Here is a 24,607-nt window from a genome sequence, read left to right on the forward strand (position 1 = left end):
GGGAAATACTTGACCTTGAAATGATTGATAAATCAGTCAAAAATTCCATTTTTTGCCCTTCGAAATGTTCATTGCCAAATACAATTGATATATCTTAATCACTTAATCAGTAATGAGTGAGTGAGTGATACTAAAGCTTGTCGTCACCAATGATAACTTCAAAGTCCTAAGACACAATCCCTGGTTAGTTTAACTTGAACTTGAATGAACTTGTCTCCCCTCTCTATCATGATTGGGGCAGATCTGTTTTCTCCATAGCTCTGATAAGAGCTAAAGTAAACCCAGGGATCACTTGGCTGTGAACCAGCGGCAGGGGTAAGCCTTTAACTGGAACCATTTGTTAGGTAGGCAGGGCTGGGCTATGGTTCACATAGAGCATAAACACACCGGTGGGGAAGGGGGGGCGTAACTTATACATTCAACATGTAGATTCCACTGGGTTTTGACATGCAGTTCTGCCATTTTATTCTGAAAGAGGTGAAATGGTTTTACCAGCTTTTCTTACTTTGTTGGTTTGTTTGCACAGTGTAGGTTTCTTCTGCAAATCATAAGATAGTTTCTAGTAGACCAGTTCTAGTAGGTCATAACCCAAAGCCATTGGACTGAGTTTTAGGTTTGATGGAACGTGTACATGTACAACGTTCTATGAATATTGGGAATGTTGATGTAGGATTTGCCACTGTAGCAAAATAGTACTAGTTTTGACAGTGGTTGCTTGCAAATTGTATTTGTGGAAAATTTCCACATAATACAGTCATTGTATATCCTCAGTCACATTGATGACATTGAATGTACCCTTCATATTAAGTACTGATCCTGATATTTTCCACCTGCATGTTTCCTCCCCAACTCCCCAGAGGAAAGTTGGGGATGATTGGCAGCCAGATAAACCTGACTTTGACCTGAAGTGATCCCGAGTGTCTCTGTCTTCTATCAGGGTGTGTCAGCTGAAGGGGCCACTTTAACACAATTTTGTGGTTTTCAATCATTTTTGTATGAAAGAGAAGAGAGAACAAACTGAAGACCAAAAATGGACAAAATCTGACTAAAAATTTTCTTTCTTCTCAAATTTTTAATCCTTTGTGAATGAGGCAATGATTATTTTGTATGTAGATTTTAATTTTTTTCAAAGATGATATGTGAGCATTAGGCTAAAGAATTTTTTTTTCTAAATTCCTGTGCCTAGATAATTCGTAGCTCTCCCAGACTGACTCGAGTTTCCTTTGAGACTTCAGACTAGTAGTAGCAGAATCAGTGCCAAGACATCGGGTTAGCAGAAGATAGGATTAAGACATCTCCAGGAAGGGTGGGGTGAGATGTAAGACGTGGGCGGATTTCGGTGCCAAGAGTCTGGCTGTCTGGACTGGACTCAGCAAAAAAAAGTTGACACGTGCCTGTCAGTATATATTAAGTCAAATTTGGCACGAACACAGTCAAAACTGCCCAAGAAGATCGCTTAGTAAAACCAGGTCTTTGTGGACAGGTGGTCACTGTAGACAGGATTCTTAGTGCTTGTGTCAATGCGAAAGATTTTAAAAATCATTGGACAGGCTTTACTATGTACAATCCTGGTCTGTCAAGGATTTTGCATTTTTTTGTATTTCACCTAAAATGTTCTTTCTGTGCTACTCCATTACATGTACTTCCATTTCACCATACTGGGCCCACTTCTTTCATGAATTTCATCATAAATTTCATGACACTTGGCCTGTGTCTTCCTGAATCTCAGAAGTTTCTTAACACCATTAACTTGTAAAGAATGGCTAATCTCGCGCTAGATCAACCTCCTTCCATCAGCTAATAAACAAGAACATAAAACAGCTGCACATAAACCAAACAGAGTTGTCCACTTGGTTTAGATCTGGCTAAAATACCCATATATTACTGGCTGGAAACTCGCTTGGCATCTAAATGTTGGTGTATGTTATCTCGGTATGCTGTCCGTTAAATTCAAGACCTAAGACTTGTTGAAAACACTGATGCTACACAGGCCCTCACATGCCCATATATACTGAGGGCCTGCATTCAGAACCATTTTGATTTGTCGTAAATCTGCCCCAATGCACTAGCTGGCGGTTGAATTTAGCACACACGTTATGTGTTAGGGATGTGTCTGAATCACTTTTAGAACATTTTGTCATCAGTGCCTAGAAGTCAGGTAATCTGGTACTCTCCATGCAGACCCACACCCTCCAGCTGAAGACTGATGCCATCTACTGAGACTTGCAGGGTTACCCCCCCCCCCATGCAGACCCCCACCTTCCAACTGAAGACAGGCCCTGTTTGTTGAGGCTTGTAGGGTATCCTTGTAACTCACTCAACCCCCCCATGCAGACCCCCAGGCTGCAGCTGAAGACTGATGCTGTCTGCTTATAGGCAACCCCCCATGCAAGCCCCCACCCTCCAACTGGAGACTGGCTCGGTTTTCTGCAGCTTGAAGTGACCCCCATGCAAATCCCCACACTACAGCTGAGGGAGCCCCCCATGCAGACCTTCACCCTGTAGCTGAGGACTGACACTGTCTGCAGAGGCTTGTAGAGTGTTGATGTTTCCCCTGCCTGAAATGTTCCACATGTTGGCACAAGGCCATGTCCAACAAACAGCAATAAAAGTGGTGTTTAAAAAAACAGCTTGGCGACGTTGGCCTGACGTTGGTTGTTGCCTTCTTGCACAGATGTTTTGTTGATACAGCATTGATACTAGATTTTCTCTGCTGTTAAACCAGTTGAGCTAATGTAACCAACTCCATGAAATTTCTTTGGCCCATAGTCATATGGCAGGAGGACTATCTCAACTGTCTAGGGAATTTTTATAAGAGAGAGTTAATATAAGGCCTTGCCATGATAAAGTTGGTACAGCGCAAGCTGTTTGTTGTTTTATGGACAAGGCAGACTGTGTGTATGTTTTTAGGTCCGCTGCTGTTTAGAAAAGCCAGGCAAGACTTTTGGATAGTCAGAAACCCTTGACTTTGGATAATCAGAAACATTCTAAAAGTCAAGGAATCGTGACAACTGGCTTTCTCCTTTCTCCTGAGGATATAGACTGTGGAGGTACATTTTGTAGTTTGTCTGTTGTTCCTTTTCCTGTGTTGTTCCGAAGAGTGCCTTGAAAACTGTTAACACCTTTCTGGATTGAAACCTTCCGCAATACTTTTTCCAGGTAAGTTGACTGACAGTGTTGTTTGGGAGATCAGATCTTGTTTGAAGGTCCACAAGCTGGTGTGTTACGCCAAAGTGCGGTTATACTGGCTAAACAGATACAGATGTGTTGTGATCAGCAAACTCTTTACCAATGTTTGTATAATAATGATTATGATGATGTTTGTGTGTTTTTCCAGAGAGGTTCAGGACAGAGCTTGTCTGAAGATCCATGTTCCCGGGTTAGCAGACACCCTGCCGATGTACCACACGCCCTCCCCCAACTCCACCCTGTCCTCCACGACTGTGTCTAACGTGAGTCTGGTGATCGAGGAGGATGGAACCGACTCGGTCAGGAACGGGCCGTCACCACACCCCGACATGGCCAGACAGAGACAGTAAGTACTCCTATGTAGTTTACATATAGGTAACCATTAATATCTATTGGTTCAGAATTAACAATTGTCGGGTAGTTGGGCTAGCAGAGATGAGATTGAGAGGTTGCGGGTTTGATTCCCAGCAAGATGTTGTGTCCTTGAGAAAGGCAAACAACTTTTCTCACTCCACCTGGGTGTAAAATGGTTACCTGACTTCACCTACCAACTCATCTTACACTGATCACCACATTTAATGTACAATGTACCAACTGAGGTTTGGTACATCTTTAACATTATTTTTTATATTTTTTTGCAGACCCAGCCCTCGGTATCAGACAGCCGTCCACAACACGTCCCACCAGACCTACCAACTCATCAAACAGAGCAATGAGCAGAAGATTCAGCAGCTGAGTAACCACGTCTCGGAGTCGGGCAGCTCGTCGGAGCACAGCACCCCGAAACAGCAAAGTCCACAGTCTACAGTACAGAGACAGCCTCACCCATATCCACAGGTAACATACCTGTAACACACCTATACACACCTCTAACACACGGGCACAGCACCCCAAAACAGCAAAGTCCACAGTCTACAGTACAGAGACAGCCTCACCCATATCCACAGGTAACATACATGTACCTGTAACACACCTATACAGACCTTTAACACACAGGAGCACAACAAACAGCAAGTCCAGAGTCTACAATACAGAGATAGACACCCATATCCACAGGTAACATACCTGTAACACACCTGTAATACACCTGTGACAAGCCTCTTAACACACCTGTAACACACATGAGCACAGCAATGACCCATGCCCACCTGGGCAGCCAGTAACACACCTGTCAACACACATGTTGTGTCTTTGTATGGGAAGTTCACAAATAATCTATACCATACATGAAGTACTAATAACTATAATTAAAGGTTTTAAAATTTTTTTAAATCTTGAAGAAATATGTTCTTTTTGTTTCTTCTACCAGTCCTTTAAATTGCGTGCCTCTTACTAATCTTTGTACATTGTCCTGTTACAGTCCAGAGGCCCGCCACCCCCCATGAGTGGCCCCCCGAAGCCGGCCCACGCAGCCCCTCCCCCTCCTGCGTCACCACGGCACACCCAGGGGGGTCCCCCACCCCCTCAACACCAACAACAGCAGGTAAAGCACATAAGGATTTCCTAGAAGAGCCCTGTATTCGTATACAAGCTTTGTTGGTCATTTTTAGGATCTTTTTAGGATGTCACATAACCACACACACTTGTGCCTCTGTGTCAACTTGATCAGTCTCCTAATCATAAATCTATGATTTCTAACTTATGTACAGAACCATTTTGTGATACTCTGGGTAAACTTGGATTTTGTCATATCTGAATCTGAATAGCATTGACTTACCAACTGCCACATAGTATCACAAATCAGTTCAGTTTATATGTTGGGAAGTAGCTGTAGATTGATTTCTTTTTACTTCTCACAAAGAGACATATCTAAATAAATGGTTAAATCCTCATATAAATTAAAGTGGCTGGTTCTGCACTTTTGTCAAATCAATCCAGTTTTGGGTTCACAGCTGTCATATCTTTTCACCCGTACCTCCAGGTTAGCCGACAGCAGACCACGTACTACGTGAGCCAGTCTCAGGCTGCACCTCAACCTAACATCCAGCCTCCCCAACACGGGGCCCCCCACCCACAGGCTGGATCCCCCCACCCTCATCAGGGGCCCCCACACCCCCAGCAAGGAGCCCCCCACCCCCAGCAGGGAGCACCCCACCCCCGCACCTCACCCCACTCCCCACATGTGGCACAGCAACATGCGACTTATGTTTACGCTGCACAACAGGTGGGTGGACATGCATAATTTCATGAGTAGTAGAGTTGGCAGAAGGCTGCATAATTTCTATAGCCAGTATATTTACACATCCAACATTTTTGTGGCTGGCTGTCACCATCTTCAGGGCAATATGTTTATATTTTGTCATTGTGACAGAGCTCTACTTTTTGGGACGTCGTTTGTAATATTGCAGCAGCGACACATAGCTGCAGTACAAATCAGAACCAGTCCTTGTTGCCCCGAAGAAGGTGTTGGTCACCGAAACTTTGGATGTGAAAACAGCCTGGCAATTTCTTATTATTTGCTTACATGTAGATGGACTTTTCACTTTCTATGGTGTGCATTGTTGGTCTTTCACCATTATTTGGTGGTAATTTGCTTTCACCTCTTGTATTTAACTATGTTTGCTGGGCATAAAGTCATGCAAAAGTATCATGACTAAGAGATGACAGGGCACTGTTCTCTTCGATCAGGTGCCACAACAGAGAGGAACGCCACCTCCAGGTCATCCACAGAGAGGGACCCCGCCTCAAGGTCGTCCACAAGGTCATCCCCAAGGTCACCCGGGCATGCCAGCTGGAGTACCCAAGTCAGCTAGCATGCCCAACTACTACCAACACAGACCTGCTCAAGGTGAGGTATTACTGTCCATTCACACTGAAGTTTGTCCCTAACAAATTTTAGGTACAAGTAAAAAGTTACAAGTACAGTTATACAGGTTGAAGTACAGGCTTGGACACCCAAACAAGTTTGGCCAATTATATATAACTGTTGTACATGCCAACTGTCTTTCTTAATCTAAAATCAAGAGTATCTTACAGATTTTTCCTGATTTTTGAGTGCTAAATTGTCAAAATTGTCCTCTTTGGCCTGCCAGCAATTCTAATGCAGATTCTATAGATTTTAAGTCAGCAACCCTAACCAGTAGACCACCTTGCCACCTTTGCTAGAGGACAAACGTGTGACCTTGAATGTTCTATCTTCTGAAGGTCCGCGGCCAGCAGGGCCGGGTCAGCCCCATCCCATCCAGAGGTCAGGGTCAGCGGGCCCCCCTCCCGCACACGCAGGCCGGCACCCCGGCCAGAAGATGCACCCCTCCCAGCATGCACCAGCCATGTACCAAAGACAGACGTCAGGCCCTGGCTCAGGTAAGCAGCTGAGTGAGTAGTAGGGAAGGAGCAGAACAGGGAATATCTTTGGGGAGGGTGGAGGTGAAAATGACATAGATAAAGCTAAATACAAGGACACTATATTTCCTTTTTGTTGTGGAAAGAACAGCTTTATTAATTGCAGACCGTGCTAGATAACTGCTATGCTCCAAGGTCAATGCCAAAGGGCATATATAGCTAAGTACTTTGTAAATTTGGGTTGTAAATAGGCATGGAAAAGCAATTGTGCATATCTAAGGGTAACAGAAAACAAAGCAACAATAAAAAGTTGCTCAAAGAAGATGTTGCTCAAACATATTGCAGAGAACTGAAAGAGAAGTTGTAATGCTTGCAGATGGGAGGAAGCACAAAGGTCATCTCCTGGCATTTAATCCAGCCTGATGCAGCTTTTGTTGCTTAACTCTTTATCTTCAGTTTTCCACTTTCTTGGTTTGAATCATAGAATTTCCATCTTTTCATTTGACTTTTGTATATTACTTTTTTCATGAGTGCAGTGGTGCATAGTCTTATAGTCCCAGTATACATTAAAGCAATAGTTCCATAACCCATTATTCCTAACCCTCTCCAACCCCACATCCCCCTTCTCCTGCCGACCTTGAACGACCTTCTCTAAAACACCCCCCTCCCCCATCTCTGGGTGGCTGTTCTTTACTGGACATTACATTAACTCGGAGATGGGAGAGGATGGCATCAGGGAAAACCGTTCAAGGTCACTAGGAGCAGACTTTAGCCTTTTGAACTGGAACAACCTTCCCTCTCACCCCCCTCCCCCATTTCGCCTGGTGGCTGTTCTTTACTGGACATTTCACTAACCCAGGTGGCTCGCGTGCTTCCCCCGTCATGGGGACCCAACCTCGTGGCCGACGCTCTTTACCGCACCTGACAGGGTCGGACGTGGAGGACGAGGTCATCCAGCAGCTCCGCACGGGTCATCGCCGTGGTTACGGGTCGTCACAGACGTCGGGGACTTCTTCTCCCATTGTGAATGATGATGAAGCAAGGTTAGATAATCTAGGGCAAAATGGAACAGAGAAGTTACACAAATGCAAGCAGTAAGATTTTTGTATGAAGTACCAACTGCAAGGATGATCCTTTTTTTCAAAAACTTAGTGTTGTGTGGATGGCATTCAGCACCAAGGACAGGTGTGTTTGTGCGTGGATGGTGTTCAGCACCAAGGACAAGTGTGTTTGAGTGTGGATGGCATTCAGCACCAAGGACAGGTATGTTTGATTGTGCATGGCATTCAGCACCAAGGACAGGTGTGTTTGAGTGTGGATGGCATTCAGCACCAAGAACAGGTGTGTTTGATTGTGCATGGCATTCAGCACCAAGGACAGGTGTGTTTGAATGTGGATGGCATTCAGCACCAAGGACAGGTGTGTTTGAGTGTGGATGGCATTCAGTCCTTTGCTGTATCATTATAATGTTTTGAGTAAGGACTAGAATACGTTTCATGTTTCATTCGATTTTGCTCCATTTCGCACTTTCCGTACACCCCAGAAAGCGCATGGCGAGCATCGAGCAGCAGATCGCCAGCCTGGCGGGTTTGGTGCAGACAGCGCTGACTCACGGGGACGAGACGCAGGCAGCTTCCGCCGGCGCTGCGCCTGTGCCCGGGAAGGATGAGGACAAGGGACGACATCCCAGCGTTACCAGGTCCGAGAGCTCACACTCAGGATTCAGTGGTAAGTGGTTTCTTCAATAATTACTTTTAAAATACTTTGATACTTTTCAGCTCTACCTTCCAATACTGTGCCCTAGACACAGTGGATTAACAACCCACTGCCCCTTTGTCCTCAGACTACCTTTACCTTTTGTAAAGAATAGCCATCTTTTATTCCCCAGCTTAGAGTGTTATCACGGTGTCTGGTCATTCTTCTCCTTGTAGTTTTAAGTGAAAGGGTACTGTGTTAATCCATACACATTGACATGGTTTGTCCCCCCCAGCGGAGAGTGTGAGTACAGTGTCCGGTCGCGCCTCTTCCCCAGTGCCAGACGAGCAGGTAGCAGAAAAGGCGAGGAGATTACATCATACGACAAAGGGACTGAGAGAACAGCTGAACCAGCTCCGCATCATCCACAGACACAACACACAGGAGATGAACGATACCTTCGAAAAGTAAGTTTTTTTCCTTTTAAGGCCACCTCAATTAAGCCTAATAACCAGGTCTATGCCATGGTACACTCAAGTCTTCCTCCCTGCCCTCTGCTTTTATGATGTCTGCTTGCTGTATTTTCACGAAAAAATGTAAAATGTACATGAACCAAGGCAAGGAAGTACATGTAGATTGGTGGGGCATAATTAGCTTTTGCCACAAAGTGATATAACGTTGTGGTGAAGGTAGTTTTGAAATACTGTTTCTCTGCCAACTATAATGGTACTCCTCAAGCACTAGTTCATCTGACCTTGTGTCATTCGTCCGTCAGGTTGACGAGGACCACTTTGTCATCCCTCTGTAGTAGGGTGTGTCCTCAGGTGACTGTAGAGTCCAATCTGACCTTACTGTGATGTTAGTCCGTAACCTTTTCCCTCTGACCCAGGGTGAAGAGAGAGATCCAGGTCAGGCTGAGCAGGTCACCGAGCGGCAGCATGCACCCTGTCAGGACACAGAGGTCAAGGGTCGACCTGGAGATGCACAACTACCGGAAGAGAGCTGAAATAGTGGAAAAAAAGCTAAGGTAATGTTGAAGTCGAGTGAATAACAATTCAGTGCATTATGAGATACCCTTCTTGATTACAAGCTTTAGGGATCAGATCTTAGTCTCTGAACACACTTGCCAGTTACTATAGTCACTACAGTCTTAAGGGAGTCTGACTAATCTAATGCATGATTTGGAGAGAGCCACAACTTGAGCAAGTGAAAAAAAACTACCTCCCTTGAATAGATCCCAAACTTGAGTATGTGAAAAAAAATCAACCACATATATTCAAAAGGGATTGATGAACACCAGATGTTCAGGGCTGGACCTGTACTATAATCTTACATATACAGGTACAGATATAAGGTGCACAGCTCAAGGCATGTTGCAGGTATGTATGTATGACATGTATGATTATGTTGCTTCCACAGTGAGCTGGAGAGATGGGTGGAGGAGGTGCGTACAGACGTGGTGAACAAGCGCTGCAGAGTCAGTGTCGGGGACGTGGAAGCCATGCTGAAGGCTCTCAGCAGGTCAGAGAAGGACTGGAGGGAACTCCAAGGTACAGCTTCTTCCATTGCTTAAGATGTCTTCCTTTCAAGGACAAGCATGACTTGATTCGTGAAAGCAAACTAAAATGAATCTAAATGCAGAAAGGTTCTATGTACTTTAAAAAGGATAGAGTGCATGGATTGTGTGGATGGCATTCAGCACCAAGGACAGGGCTGTTTGTGTGTTGATAGTGTTTAGCACCAAGGACAGGCATGTTTGTTCGGGTGTGTGTGTGGTTGTGGATGGCATTCAGCACCAAGGACAGGTATGTTTGTGTATAGATAGCATTCAGTACCAAGGACGGGTGTATTTGTGTGTGGATGGCATTCAGCACCAAGGAAAGGCATGTTTGAGTGTGGATGGCATTCAGCACCAAGGAAAGGCTTGTTTGTGTGTTGATGGCATTCAGCACCAAGGACTGGTATGCTTGTGCATAGATAGCATTCAGTACCAAGGACAGGTGTATTTGTGTGTGGATGACATTCAGCACCAAGGACTGGTATGTTTGAGTGTGGATGGCATTCAGCACCAAGGATAGGTATGTTTGAGTCTGGATGGCATTCAGCACCAAGGACAGGTGTATTTGTGTGTGGATGGCATTCAGCACCAAGGAAAGGCGTGTTTGTGTGTAGATGGCATTCAGCACCAAGGAAAGGCGTGTTTGTGTGTAGATGGCATTCAGCACCAAGAAAAGGCATGTTTGTGTGTAGATGGCATTCAGCACCAAGGAAAGGCATGTTTGTGTGTGGATGGCATTCAGCACCAAGGACAGGTGTGTTTGTGTGTGGATGGCATTAAGCACCAAGGACAGGTGTGTTTGTGTGTGGATGGCATTCAGCACCAAAGACAGGTATGTTTGAGTGTGGATGGCATTCAGCACCAAGGAAAGGCGTGTTTGTGTGTAGATGGCATTCAGCACCAAGGAAAGGCATGTTTGTGTGTAGATGGCATTCAGCTCCAAGGAAAGGCATGTTTGTGTGTAGATGGCATTCAGCACCAAGGACAGGAACTGATACGTTTTTGTTGAATCCCAACAGACACCTGGCCTGGGCTGAACGAGGAACTGAAAGCCGTCCTGTCAGCGGAGATGGAGGTCGTGGTGCAGGAGGAAAGGTCAGTGTCAGAGGTCAAGTGTTAGTGTTACTGTCAAGTGTTTAAGAGTCAGTAGACAGTTTATGAAAGTGTGGTGAAACATTTTGGAGCTACACATCTCTTACATGCAAGCCTTCCATCCCCAGGTTTGTGAAGGATGAGACAGATAAGGTTGAGGGGGCGCTCAAGAGGATCAAGAAACTAACGGGAACGCTGCACACGTTACAGAGGTGAGACTTGTGAACAGGGTCCCTTTTCTGTCCCTTTTTCTAGAACTGTTGTAAAGTGGAACTCATCGTCACCAAGTACAGTAGGAGCATCCTTATGCTAGATAAGAAATCTTCTTAAAATCACAGATCCCACATATTTAATTGGGAGCTTTATTCTTTAGCTTTTCATAAAAAGTGGTCAAACCCAACAAGTTATCATTTAGAGTCAGTATTTAGACCACAGTACTATAATTACTGTATTCATTTTTGCAATTAGTCTTAGGATAAGAATTAGCAATAATCTTACCTGTATTCATTCATTCTATCGTTCCCCCCAGACTAGCGTCGGTCCAGGAGCACCGTCCTGCGCAGGTTCCCGTGTTTGAGCAGAAGGGCGAGCCTGATCAGGAGAAACTCCTGGAGGAGATCAAGGGTCTCACACCGGACCACGAGAGGAGACTACAGAGCATTCAGGTCAGTGACCCCTGATTTTACCAAATATGGAACAACCTACATGTATGACACTATCCCCCATTAATTAAGAAGCATACTTCATAACTGCCATTTGACTCTGAAGCAAGTCTGAGCTGTAATTTCTAAAATTGGACTTTTGGGTAAGTCCAATTTTTGTGTTGGAAATTACAGCTGATACCTGTTTCGCATGGACTGTGTGTTACCAACATGCAGTGTAACTGGCACCTGTCACAACATTTCACACAAGTTACTTTTTCAGGTTATTTGTATGCTGGTTGTGACATAAATGCCTATGCATGTAAGACTGTCTTTGCTGTGTTGTCATGTTATTAATTTCAGTGCTTTCATTATGAACATTTACCCTCTTTCAGCAAGGTTTCTTAGGGAAACACATAGGGACCTACATATAGTTGGGACTCTGGAAGTGCCATTTTAACTACCCTTTTAATATGACCTGTATTGCTAAGTGTTTCTTGATTTTCTTTTGGTTGACTTGATTGATATACATTGGTACTTTTGTTGCAGTGAAACTTCTGTTGTACAGAATGATAATATCATCTTGTTTGTTTGTGCATGCAACACATGTACTTTGTGAGACTCTTTTTTATTATGATATCTACATTACCTGCATATACATGTACATTTGTATTCAGATTTCTTTCACCATTTAGCCTGTTCATCTTTTGAGTCATACCTGTCCCTTCCTTTATCATCTCCCCCTAGCTTCTGGAGGAGAAACTGCAGAAGAGGCGTGTAGCCCTCCTTGCCGTGTTGTTTAAACCGGAGTCGTTTCGCGCCCGGTCAAAGGTCAAACAGATTCACGTTTCCAAGAGGGTATAGTGGTGTGATATTGTGGTCATGCGTTTGTGGGTTTCAAACCAAGAAAATGCTAACCCTAGAGTTTGATGCAAGGGTATTTACTTACCACACCACAGTGACAAATATCATTCCACCATCTGTGTTCTTGCCTGTTGTACATGTAGTTCTTGTCATGAACTTTTGAGTGTGGAACACATTCAAGTATCTGTACTTTTACATCACTGTGATTTAATACACATACACAGTGTATTAAACTCATTTCATGTCAATTCATGAGATTCCTTCTTCTATGGTACAAGTCTGTGTGTGCGTCACTGCTTCCAACTTCAAACCATGGTACTCCTCACGAGTATATTAAGCATGGGCAGTGTGATCTTGGTAAACACACTGGTCTGTGAGTGTACAGTACAGCCCAGACCCATGCTTGACCCTTGCCCCCTACCCAACAGGCCTCGCCACAGCCTGCCAAGCCACCCGAGGACGTGGCAAAGCCTGCCGGGAAGCCAGAACCTGAGTCCAAGGAGCCTTCCGCGTCTGAGACGGAGAGCTCTACTCCTTCCAAGGAGGAGCAGATGGTGATAAGTCCGTCTTCGACGTCTGTGAGCTCCGAGACGACCTCCCCAGGACAGTCTGACCTTCAGGACTCCCCACAGGACCAGACCAAGGTGCCCTTGGACTGCATGACCTTGAGAAATGTGACCTTGAGAAAAGAGAACACATACTCGTTAAATCTGCATGATTGGTCAGCTTACCCATTGCCTCGCACAGTGCAGTTTTTTGGCCAGCAGTTTCAACCCAAAGCATGGCATGCCTTCAGTTGGTTGGCAATGGCAATTTGTGATTATTTGTTCGCGAACTTAGAACATCTTGACACAGTAAGTTTTTGCATGGGTAGTACATGATGCAATGTAGTGTGGAGTGATTATGTGCCACATGAGGCTGTAAGTCAGACCAGTCAGTCATTTTGTAAATTAATGCTACTGGCATGGTTAACAATGACGAAAGGTACAACAAGAGGCAAAGCCCCAATAGGTGGTCAGGTTTATATATGAATACAAATGTAGATCACACATTAAGTAAGTCTTACGTGTACTTTAGTCAGAAGCTCATGGGAATCAAACCACCATTTTTCCTATTAATCAACCTCCACAGCTGAATTTGTGGGTCTTCATCTCTTGTTGTGAACTGAAACACACTGGTTAATATTCAGTAATATCACCTAACCATAGAAACAGTAACTTGGGTGTGCCCTGACTAATCTCCTTAACATTTGTGTCTGCACTGTAACATGTTTGACTGAGGGACTGTATAATAACAGCATATTGGCAGAATGTCCTGCACCTGCTTGAAACACAGTTTTCTTTGGATGTTTGGTCAACGTTACATCAGAATTTTGCCCATTGCAGTTGAGAGATCTTTTCTGCCACAACATTTGGTATAGAAGGGATGTCATTCTTAAATACATGAACATGAACTGAAACAATACGTTCTGTAGAAGTGCTACATGCACATTACGTACCAGATTTCGCGCAGGCGCAGTTCATTTTGCTGACGTGCTCACCACAACACTTTTGACTCAGGGACTATGTAATAACACCTGTACCAACCTACTGTACTAACCCTTTTCTGACAGGACTCCCCTGCGATGAAGGCGTCGCCCCGTCCGATCCAATCCCCGACCAAGCAACACGCCAGAGAGTTTCCTCTCACCAAGAAGCCATCCCCTCAACCTAGCATGCCCCCTCCAAAACAACTTGGGACTCCCCCTCCAAAACAGATTGGCATCCCCCCTCCAAAACAACCTGGTAGTCCCCCTCCAAAACAACCTGGTAGTCCCCCTCCAAAGCAGTCAGGTATCCCCACTCCAAAACTGACTAGCACCCCCCCTCCAAAACAAACCACTCAGGCAGTTTCTCCTACCAAAAAATCCCCCAGTCCCACTATACCACCGAAAAAGGACATCCCAACGACCAGACAGGAAAACAAAACAGCCCCGCCTCAACTACCCCTTAAAAAGACCCCCTCTGCCAGCTCTCCCCCTCCGATGAAACAGCAACAGCCTGTGCCAACCCCCCCACCTAAACCTGGCGCTGGTGCCCCCCCACACTCACCCCCCTGGCAGAAAGAACACCGCTCAGTGTCCCCTCCCATGATGAGACCTATTTCACCCCCAGTGAAAATCGACAGCCCAAAAACGTCGAAAATCGACAGCCCGAAAACCTCCCCAGTAAAGCGGGAACCCGTCCCAACTTCTCCGCCGCCTTCACGGGAAACCGGCTCTCCGTCGTCCCCGCAACGTCGCGAGGTCCGCTCGCCAGTCAAACCTCCCGTGCCAGAGAAGCCCCACTCCGTCCCGCCTCCACTTCTCACCATTCCACAGCCACAGCCGGACCAGACAGCCTCACCCGAACACGATGACAATGTAAATCCACACTTATACCTTCTTCCTTCGTACATATGACAGTCTAAAAGCACAGTTTACCAGTAACAGTCAAACCTGTACTAGTGACCATCTCTGTGTAAGGACCGCTTGGTCATTCATAATGTACAGTCAAACTTGTATTAGTGTCCACCTCTGCGTAAAGACCAGACCACCTGGCCATTGATGTACAACACTGTGCAATGTACAGTCAAGCCAGTACCTGGTTACCTCTACATAAGACCACCTGGTCCTTGTGCCCACTTTGCAAGACTGTTCTTAAAAAAAATTAAGATTATTCTTCCAAGCCCCAATGACCCAAGCATTAACAAGCAGAATTCAATCTATTAATTTGTGCCCACGTGTCTACTAAGACCATTTGCTTGCAGTGCCTTTAGTGGCCACCATAGACAGGTTTGACTGTAGTGCGTTCTTTCACTGTCGTGACTTTGTGTTTTCCTTTTTTTAAGTTGTCATCTATGTGTAACTGTATTAACCAGAAAAAGAAATTTCATATTGGGATACTCTCTAGTTGCATGTCAATGCATGTGGTTCCACCAAACATACAGAAATAGTTTACTCAGTAGAAACCTTACAAGACAGAATTTCACAATAACCACTATCTCTGAGTCAAAACTTCTTGAGGGTCTAAAGGGAGTTGTGTATGAAGCAGTTACAATGCTCATTGAGTATGATTGTTAACCTTCTTCCTGCTGCTTAACCTTACCTTCAATACAACTACTTCAGCAGGCTGAAGGTTAATATGCAATTATGACAAGAAGAGACAGTCCACCGTAAACAAAATAAGACTCTGGGGAAGGAAACAAATATACGAATAGAGACATAGGACTATTTTGAATAATGGTTATATAAATGGGAAGGAGGTGACTGTTTAAAAACTGTCATGTTGCCCATGTGTTTTGTTTGAAGGTTTTAGATGTACCTGTGTGCTCTGATATGATATGTGCAATTAATGTGTGCAGTGTGTTCTGAAGACCAGATCCATTGATGCCTAATGCAGTTAACCACCTCCTTAAGCCACATTCTTTTAAAACAGTTCAATCCAATTAAAGACCATCTTGTCTGGAGCAACCACCACCAGTTGCCCACCATTTTCCTATATTCTTTGAGAGGTTGTTGAGACCAAGTTTGACTGTAGTTTGTTAAATACCAATATCCATGTTATTGTAGCTAATGTTTGCAAACAATTATATATGCTAGCCACCTTTCCCACTCATTTTGCCAACCACCCAGTAATTAATAGCTTTCCCCCTAATAATGTTTTTGGTTTTGGTACTGCATGAAAAATTAAAAGATAATAGTTGACGTTAGAGAAGTCTTGAAAATACATGTCGGTTTTCTGACAAAATGTAGCAATGCCTGTTCCTCGATAGTTTTGTTCAGTTGTGTTGTTGTTGTTTTTTCTGCGAAGCTTCCTCCACCGACTACCGAAGCGACGCTGCAGCGACATAACCGATTTAGGGCGCTCCAACGTCTGAAGACCAAATTCATGCAGGTAGCATCGTCGCGTTAATGCATCCCGGAAAATGCCCATGTTTGTCCAACTGTGAATCCAGTGCTGTCACGTCGTTGTTGTTGCATGTTGTCACATGATGAATAACATAAACACTCAGTCAAGTGACTTTTTCAGTGTATTAATGTCGACCTCTGCCTAAAGGTTAATAGTTGTTGTTGTGACAATGTGGAATGCACACGTCTTCGCTTGGTTGTTGTTGCTTTGCTGCTTCTTGGTTTGTCAAAGTTTTAGGCATGTTTTTTGGCACTGCACGCAACAAGTTGTGTTCATGTTGCACATTTCCCCAGTCTTCTAACATTAACATTGTCGGCTCAGGTATTCGGTATTTTAACGTTATTTGCCACACATGGTTCCATGTTGTCACTGTGCACAATCATGTTTTCACATCCTCCTTCTTTGGTTATTTTTTGATCAGCTGAATCAGTCTTTTTCACAGTAACATGCTTATTTTCTGGTACTGCATGACAAGTTGTGGTTACTTTGACTACAGACTACAGTTATAATATGTCGGTTATCAAATTATTTGTTGTAATAAGCTTATAAATGAAGTGGTGTCTTTGCAGTCCATATGTCCAAAGTCCATTTTGTGTTTTATTTGCTCACAAAGCTTGAATGTGGCACATACTGCTGGTCATATTTTTCTAATTGTGTTCACTTTGTAATAAGTTTTTAAAATATCCAACCCAACTTTTAAGCCATTCTGTTATGTGATAGTCAGTAATATATCAAGAAATTGCTTGACAATGCATCTCTATCTCAGTAACAAAATCAAGAATAATACATGATATAAGTGATTCATAATTATTATAATAATACTAAGTTCATTGTAAACCTACCTCACAAATTTGTGTCCTCATCTCACTACATTTCTCTTCATCGTTTACATGTAGCGTCATTTTAAGCCCGTCAAGGTGTGTGTGTCTTGTAATGTTGGTCTTGCCTGCATGAAACTGCGCTTTGCAATTTTGCCAGTAACGTTTCAAGGAAGTCAACTGAGACATTGTTAACTTCAATGTTTATCTTTTTGCATGCAGAATCCTGCAGTTTAAATGTCAGTGGAACTTTTTAAAAGAAAAGCAAAACTTTGAAGGTTGTTTTAACAGTTATTGCCTTCAGCAAAGGTTAACTAGGTCTGACTTTCTCCAGCTGTCTCTACTCTGTACTTCTTTGCTAACCTGTTCTCCGAAACTGCTATAGGAGACCAGCCCCCCTCCCAGTCCTCAACTCAGCTCTCCTGACTCAAGGAACAACAACAAGGAGTCGCCCAAATTCGACAAGGAGTTGAAAAAGGAGATAAAGAAGCAGAAGAAAAGGGACAAGAAAGCCGAGAAGCAAAGGAAGGAGGAAGAGAAGGAGGAGAAGAAGAGGAAGAAGAAGCCCCCCAAACTTGAGATGCCACACAAGGAGCAGGAATACTCTCCAGTACTTTCCCTTCTTTCTTCAGTCTGTGTTTCCTACTTGTAATCTGCATGGCATGCGTTTACAAATCACGACAAGCTGTTTTTGCACAATTTTCACACACAGGTTGGCACAAAGTTTTGTCATGAACTTTACAGGCACAATGTGCTAGGCAACAATTGTACGAAAGTCTGTATTGCTATTTACATACTAGTACAATGTACATCTCATATTGTAGGGTAGGGTTCTATCATAATAGCTAATATCAACTCTGGAAGATACAGGTAGGTTAGATTGACCTGGAGGTTATACAAAATTTGAGTTTAGTTTGCTGTATTGAAAAGAAGATATTCTAAGAGTTAATCTAATGTAGTTTGGGATGAGAAGGTTGAGAAAAGTGATGTACATCTGCCATGTACTGTCCCCGTTTTCTCTGTAGAGTCTGGTCTCCCCGTGGGAGCGCAGAAAGCCCCTTTCACCGACCTTGGAGATGGAGTTTGAGGAAATGGAGAAAGCTGAAGGTCGGGGCTCTGAAGGTCACGACTCTGAAGGTCGCTGTCCTGAAGGTCACGGCTCTGAAGGTCGCAGTCCGGAAGGTCACGACTCTGAAGGTCGCAGTCCTGAAAGTCGTGGCTCTGAAGGTCAAAGCCCAGAAGGTCGTGACCCTGAAGGTCGCAGTCCTGAAAGTCATGACTCTGAAGGTCGTGGTTCTGAAGGTCACAGCTCTCCTGTCACCCCTCCTGACACAACACGTGTAGGTCTCGTCATGAGGCTGGGGGAAAGCTCCTCTCAGCCTGCTTGTAACTGCATCTCAAAGTAACACCAAAAGTAACCAGTAGGAGGTTGTGGCCTAGTGTGTGTGGCCGGCATACATTGTAGTTTGGTGGCAGTGAAGTTGAAGGTTTAATGTATAGCGGTGGCTGTGCATATGGTGGCATGGAAGCTGCTGTTAAAGTGTGACCATAACACATCTAACCAGTAGTCTGGCTCGTTGTAATCAAGAATAGACAGTTGTGACAAGTAGATGTAATACTTTGTGTACATATCTGGAGTTTTATGGATCATACATGTCATTGTATAATTCATATTGACCTTCTCCCTGCTGCCTAACCCCTTAACCAATTTGGTGCCAAACAGCTACATGTTTGTAGCAGCAGGGAGAATCAAATTCTACAGTCAGTTACGAAAACGGCAATTGTTTGGAACAGAATCAAAGGAAACTGTGAGCTTTGCATGTTCACAGAAGCAGTTCCCAAACCTAATTGAAGCCTTTATTCTTGCTACCCTTGCCTTTTTGGAAATTGCTAGGAACAGAATAAAAGTTAACTCATAATTAGTGGCATTAGCTTTGCGTGTTCAGTTCCAAAAGCTGATGCCTTTCCCCTGCTGCCCTTGCCTGTATTATTTCCTCCTCCTGAGTGGAGCTAATTTCTCACCCTATTTTCGCCCCCCTCCCACCCCACCAGACGGCCGGGCCGTTCCAACTGAAGATTCTCCACCGCACAACCCTGCCAGAGCTCGCCGCCTTCGATAAGGCTCCCTCCTCGGAGACCTCCTCTGTAATTCTCCCTCCTTCACTCGTTCTTCACTGCATGCTTGTTGTTTTGCTTGCACCTTTGGTGACTGCCACTCTAGCTGCATCTGCATAGATATACCGTGTAGATCTAACTGGGACTGTAACAGGTATTTCGTCAAAGTGTCTCACAGCAAAGTATTCTTGCAAAGGTTTTTCGATTTTTGCACAACTTAGCTGGTATACTGTAGATATTGGGACTTCAAAGGTATTTCTGGTTTCGTTCTTGGGATGTACAATACTTAACATATATCTGGTTATGCATGCATGCTCACCAAGTTGCTCTCTTTGCCTTCACAAAGTTTGTAGAGATTTTGCCTTGCTGGCTTATATGCTTAGAAGGATCTTAACCAAAGAACTGATCAAGGCTGAATTTGTGAACATAGTCTTAAAGAACTGTTACATGTACATGCACCGATGATTACAAGTAAGCGATTTTTTTTCTCTGCAGGGAACGACCACCCCCACGGGAGACAGTGGTCTGTCCGACTCACTGCTCGAGGAGCAGCTCTTGACCCAGCATGTAACTCGGACTTGTTCTTATTTATCTGTCGTTCGAATCACTCATTCATTCGTTTTCCCTTCCAGGCATGTTGTTGTGTGCATCGTATGTCCATTTGTGTCTCTCACAGTCTGCTGGTTCTGTCTAAGGGGTGCTCTCCATGTAGAGGTTTCGGTCCATGTTTATCATGATTTTATTTTTTGCAGCCTTTTGTATGATTATGTGAAAGGAAAATGAAGAAATTGCAAGCACTACTAAGGAAACATAGGATCATAAAAAAGGACAAAAAGCAAAATAGCCACTGACAAAAACCTCTGCTTGGAGAGTATTTGTGGGGTACACTACGGAGAAAATTGGAAGATTTTGGCAGTTTTAGAATTCAAACTCTGCCAATAATCTACCAGTTTGAAGAGAAATCCCCACCCTGAGTTCTGTCATATTTGTTCTCACTGTTACCTTTTCTGACGTTGCAGTCTTGTGTCAGGTCTGAATGGCTGACCCACACGTGTAGCATGGAGCCTGCGTCTTTACCTCTGTTGTTCTGTTCATGTGTATTTTATGTGTGAAGTTGCTAGTTTTTGCCAAGTTATGTGTTGCCTGCAACCGTCCTAAGAAAACATTGTAGGCCACTTTTTCCCCACACAGAACGCTCAAACATATATTAACTGCTGGATACATTGTCTGTTACCCTAATCTTTCTTGAATGTGCTATTTCCCAAAATTGCTGCCACCACGACCTTGAAAACTGACTTTAAAGGGTGACAGAAGGTCAATGTGTCTAGAAGTTTGTGTATAACCCGGCCCCCCTAGTTTCATGCTAACCCGGCATTTTGCCATCATTCTAACCCACATTTTAGCGCCCGCAACTTTCAGCCATATAGCGAAGACATCATCTGTAGCTAAACGCAACGCAGCCGCCTGATTTAGTCACTAATTTTACTGCCATTAAACATGCCTCTTCTTTCCTTGCATTCCAGATGCCTTGAGTATATAGTTAACCTTGTTTGCTTGTGAATGTGCAATGTGAAATCCTTGCTGCTGCTTTTCAGGAATGTGTGCATTGCTTCACGTTCCATGTTACCTATTTGCTTGTCCACATAATTTGCTGGATAACCCTGCTTCTTAGTGATGTTTTGTCCATCTCATTTACATGTATATGTATATTGATAACAGTATGATTCATTTTATGATACCAATCTTTGTTCATCTAGCTGATGTTTAAGTCATAACTGTCTTCAAGAATATAATTATGTGACTGTATATACATGTTCTACATTTGCACACATTCACAAGAGTGTAGGTCAAGTATAGAGTCACACTTCTGAGAGGGCCATCTTGTAGTACACTGATAGCAGAGATCATGATGCACACAATGTCATGTGTATCTGAATCCATTGTGTTGATCACATTTCTGTACAAGTACAAGTCATACCTGTATGTAGCGTATTGTCACTATTGTGTATTTTGTCAGGCAATGTTCTATGTCTGATACACTAGAATGTGCACAAATACAGTTACTTTTTAGATTAGATCAGCTTACACTAAATGCATGTGCTTGGGCGCTTGGATGATGGCAGCTTGTTAACCTTTTGCTGCGTCAAATGGGTTTTAAGGTGTACATGGCAACGTCTTCTAGAAGATGAAAAGTGTACAAGAAAGTAATACAAGATGTCTTAAAACTTCCAGGCTGCTGAAGAGGCGAGAGAGAGACGTCTTCGTCTTGGCTCGCATGGGCCGGAAACAAGGAAGCTAGTGGAGGCTCTGAAGGAGGCAGAGGAAACACTGCAACAGGCAGTTGCCACTACTGATAATAAGGACAAGATTGAGGTGCTGATACCCCAGGAGAGCCCCAAGGTGGAGGTAAGGTCTCATCTATGCATGCCTGACATGTAGAACAAAGTGAAAAGGAAATGATTGAACAAAGGAAAGAAGGAAGGAAGATAGAATGGTAATGCTAAATTGTAGTCATCACGATTTCATAACTCATGAATATAGGCTCAAGTCCATGCAGTTTGGCAGATGTTTCTCTCACGCAACGTAACATTGTTTTTCTTGTAAGTTTTCTGCAGAATGGATCACAGCACTCCTCTTTTGTATAGACTGTCCAGGGCTTTTTGAAAAAAAAACAGAATTGGATGAGGCCACCAAACTGTTTAAATTGCTAATTTAATGATAATAATACATTGTACTTACCTTTCCTTTTCAGAATGGATCTCAGCACTCTCCCTCGGGCCAGGTACTGGAGCCGGGGAAGAAAGTCCCGCCCCCTCCGCCCCCCAGGAAGAACTGGATCACATCCCCCACCTCCCCCTCTCCCCGCTCCCCTGCACACAGCCCCCCCATCATCTCCTCTACTGTACAGTACACAGGCAAGGCTACTGACCTGGATAAAGCACAGACCAGCTACACAACCAAGACTATCACTACAGGTAAGCACAGCTACACAACCAAGACTATTACTACAGGTAAGATTGCGGCTAGCTATGATTATGAATTGTGTTACCGGGGGTACGTGTATTTTGCATGATCATGAAGTCTGCATATAATACATTCCAATGCTTCATACATGTAGTTGGACTCGTTTCAACAAAAATGTATTGAGTAACATTCTATTTATACGTCTAACCTTCTTCAATGTTAACACAGTCATGATTTTGTTGTTGTTCTTCAGTGTTCAGAAGTGCGACCAGCCCGACCAACAAGCCCAGTCCAACTGGGAACCACAACGATAACAACAACCAGGTCACCAACAGGAGGGAGGGGGGCGAGGGGGCCGAGAAGGTACTAGTAGACGTTCTTTTTGCAGATCTTAAAAGACTTTAAACAGTTAATGTGAGAGTGTATTGGAATGTATTGGAAGTGCATCACATTTAACATTTTGACTTTGTAAATACTGTATTTCAAACCGAGACACTACCATGGTGAGAGTTAAAGTAATTGTTAAGGCATTTTATGAAGGAAATGATAATCAGGCCACCCAAACTAACTTCTGTGAAGGCTTTTTTTGGAGCACATCCCTGAGTAGTACATCTTTTCAACAACCATGGCAGCCTGACCATATTGCTTGCCAATTGGTACTGATGAACATCTTTACTAATATAAAGTCTCTCTGCTTCCCTTCTGGAATGATGACTGTAACATCTGGTAAATATTTCCCCTTCCTCCTTACATTACAGTTTCAATGTTTCAATACCTGGATTTAGGCATGAACATACACTAAGGCCACAAAAATCTATAGAGGGTAGTCATAGTAAGTTTACCTCATAGACACATGTTTTCAGCCTTGAGAGCTATCAAGTATCAGAGCATACAAATGGTGTGGCCTTGCACTGTTAGATGATTTTCAAGTTGATGGCTACATGCTTCACTGTTTGCTCCCCAGGACCAGAGGGTTTGGTTCTCGCCCACCCCGACGACTCACACCATCGAGCGGGAAGAGGACCAGGACCCGCAGGAGAAGAAGAGGCAACTGCAGGAGCAGTACAACATCCTGCAGCAGCTGCAGAGGGAAAACATGCAGGTGAGTAGAACAGTCAGCAGCAGCTGCAGAGGGAAACATGCAGGTGGGTCAGAGTACAACCTGCAGCAGCTGTGGATGGCTAGAATATGCTGTAGCTTCAGATGAATAGAAAAGCCTGCAGCAGCTGCAGAGGAAAATATGCAGGTGGGTCAAAATACAACCTGCAGCAGCTGCAGATGAAGAACAACCTGCTGCATCTGCAGAGGGAAAATATGCAGGTGGGTCAAAGTACAACCTGCAGCAGCTGCAGATGAAGAACAACCTGCTGCATCTGCAGAGGGAAAACATACATGTGGGTCAAAGTACATTGTACAACCTGCAGCAGCTGTGGATGACCAGAACCCAATGATGAAGGCACCCTGGCTGGTCTTCACAGATAAGTCAAAGTAGCAGTGAATGTTCAGTAATTTCTGTGACTGGCTTCTGAAAGAAGCCATTCATCAATGAAAGATGGTCCTTAGGAATGCCAAATACCAAAAGGTTGACTAGATATTTTGAGTTTTTATGAGTTGGCAGTTTTTCTAAGATGATGCTGTAGATTTTTTTTACCTTTTGGTCTTCCAGTCACTAATGTCAAAATAACATTTACAGCATGGATATTTACCCCCTCACCTGCTATTGTTGGAATCTGACTTACTTCGTTGACTAAAGTCTATGTTATTAAGACAATTTTGTTCATTTTCACAATGCTAATCATGTTAATAACTGTGTTTACCTACGTGCACATGTATGTCACATTTGTAATGACTTCAGGAATCCTGTATGTGCAGATATTGTGTTCATTTCTTCACCATGTTGCTGTGTGTGTGGGTGTACTAACATGTCGCCCCTAACTCACCCATGTTTTGTCTGTTCCTGCTTGCATGTTCATGTTAGACCCGAGGCCAGCAGAGCAAGACTGATAAAACACTGACATGGTAAGGCTGGAATGTAACACACAATGTACAATAATCCTCTACATGCACAGGCTTAAACCTGCTCACAGACAGAATTCATAACTCCCAAGTCCTGTACTACATGACTACTGACTCAATACCATAAAATCTTTTGAGGACATGTCATGTTTCAAATTTACATGTTAGTTCTTCTTGCTGTGGATTAGAGGGATATTAAAAGTTTCCCCTTTACACAAAAGATGTAACATTGGAAAAAAACTTTTTTCAAGATATATAACATCTCGTCTACTACTTTGCTTTGACTGTTCTGAGATACTTACTAGTAGTACATTGATGCTGCTGATCCTTATAGAATGGTTTGTATGAGTTAAATAGAATCATTCCTCACTAAGACTATATACAGCAACCATGCTGCTCCGGATGTCTTACTGAGGGACTACTGTGAAGCAAAAGCTGTCTGCT

At 43.8% G+C, this 24,607-nt stretch overlaps 1 protein-coding gene across 1 annotated transcript in view; it reads left to right on the forward strand.

Moving 5' to 3' along the window:
• The window catches only part of LOC109474464 (SRC kinase signaling inhibitor 1-like), a 73,447-nt gene that overhangs the window by 48,328 nt on the left and 512 nt on the right, over nt 1–24,607 (forward strand). The window contains exons 8-35 of the mRNA XM_019774757.1: nt 3,338–3,535; nt 3,831–4,026; nt 4,550–4,672; nt 5,111–5,353; nt 5,818–5,977; nt 6,334–6,492; nt 7,331–7,514; nt 8,015–8,199; nt 8,462–8,633; nt 9,056–9,193; nt 9,586–9,716; nt 10,744–10,819; nt 10,945–11,028; nt 11,346–11,481; nt 12,205–12,315; nt 12,750–12,965; nt 13,934–14,722; nt 16,152–16,235; nt 17,454–17,678; nt 18,094–18,408; nt 19,121–19,213; nt 19,679–19,750; nt 21,416–21,589; nt 21,799–21,822; nt 21,936–22,194; nt 22,401–22,510; nt 23,112–23,249; nt 24,126–24,166. Of these exons, the coding sequence (XP_019630316.1) occupies nt 3,338–3,535; nt 3,831–4,026; nt 4,550–4,672; nt 5,111–5,353; nt 5,818–5,977; nt 6,334–6,492; nt 7,331–7,514; nt 8,015–8,199; nt 8,462–8,633; nt 9,056–9,193; nt 9,586–9,716; nt 10,744–10,819; nt 10,945–11,028; nt 11,346–11,481; nt 12,205–12,315; nt 12,750–12,965; nt 13,934–14,722; nt 16,152–16,235; nt 17,454–17,678; nt 18,094–18,408; nt 19,121–19,213; nt 19,679–19,750; nt 21,416–21,589; nt 21,799–21,822; nt 21,936–22,194; nt 22,401–22,510; nt 23,112–23,249; nt 24,126–24,166 (4,836 nt within the window). The remainder of the gene's footprint in view (nt 1–3,337; nt 3,536–3,830; nt 4,027–4,549; nt 4,673–5,110; nt 5,354–5,817; nt 5,978–6,333; nt 6,493–7,330; nt 7,515–8,014; nt 8,200–8,461; nt 8,634–9,055; nt 9,194–9,585; nt 9,717–10,743; nt 10,820–10,944; nt 11,029–11,345; nt 11,482–12,204; nt 12,316–12,749; nt 12,966–13,933; nt 14,723–16,151; nt 16,236–17,453; nt 17,679–18,093; nt 18,409–19,120; nt 19,214–19,678; nt 19,751–21,415; nt 21,590–21,798; nt 21,823–21,935; nt 22,195–22,400; nt 22,511–23,111; nt 23,250–24,125; nt 24,167–24,607) is intronic.

Source organism: Branchiostoma belcheri, unplaced genomic scaffold (assembly GCF_001625305.1).
Source record: "Branchiostoma belcheri isolate BF01 breed outbred unplaced genomic scaffold, Haploidv18h27 scaffold31, whole genome shotgun sequence".
NCBI classification, from domain to species: Eukaryota; Metazoa; Chordata; class Leptocardii; order Amphioxiformes; family Branchiostomatidae; genus Branchiostoma; species Branchiostoma belcheri.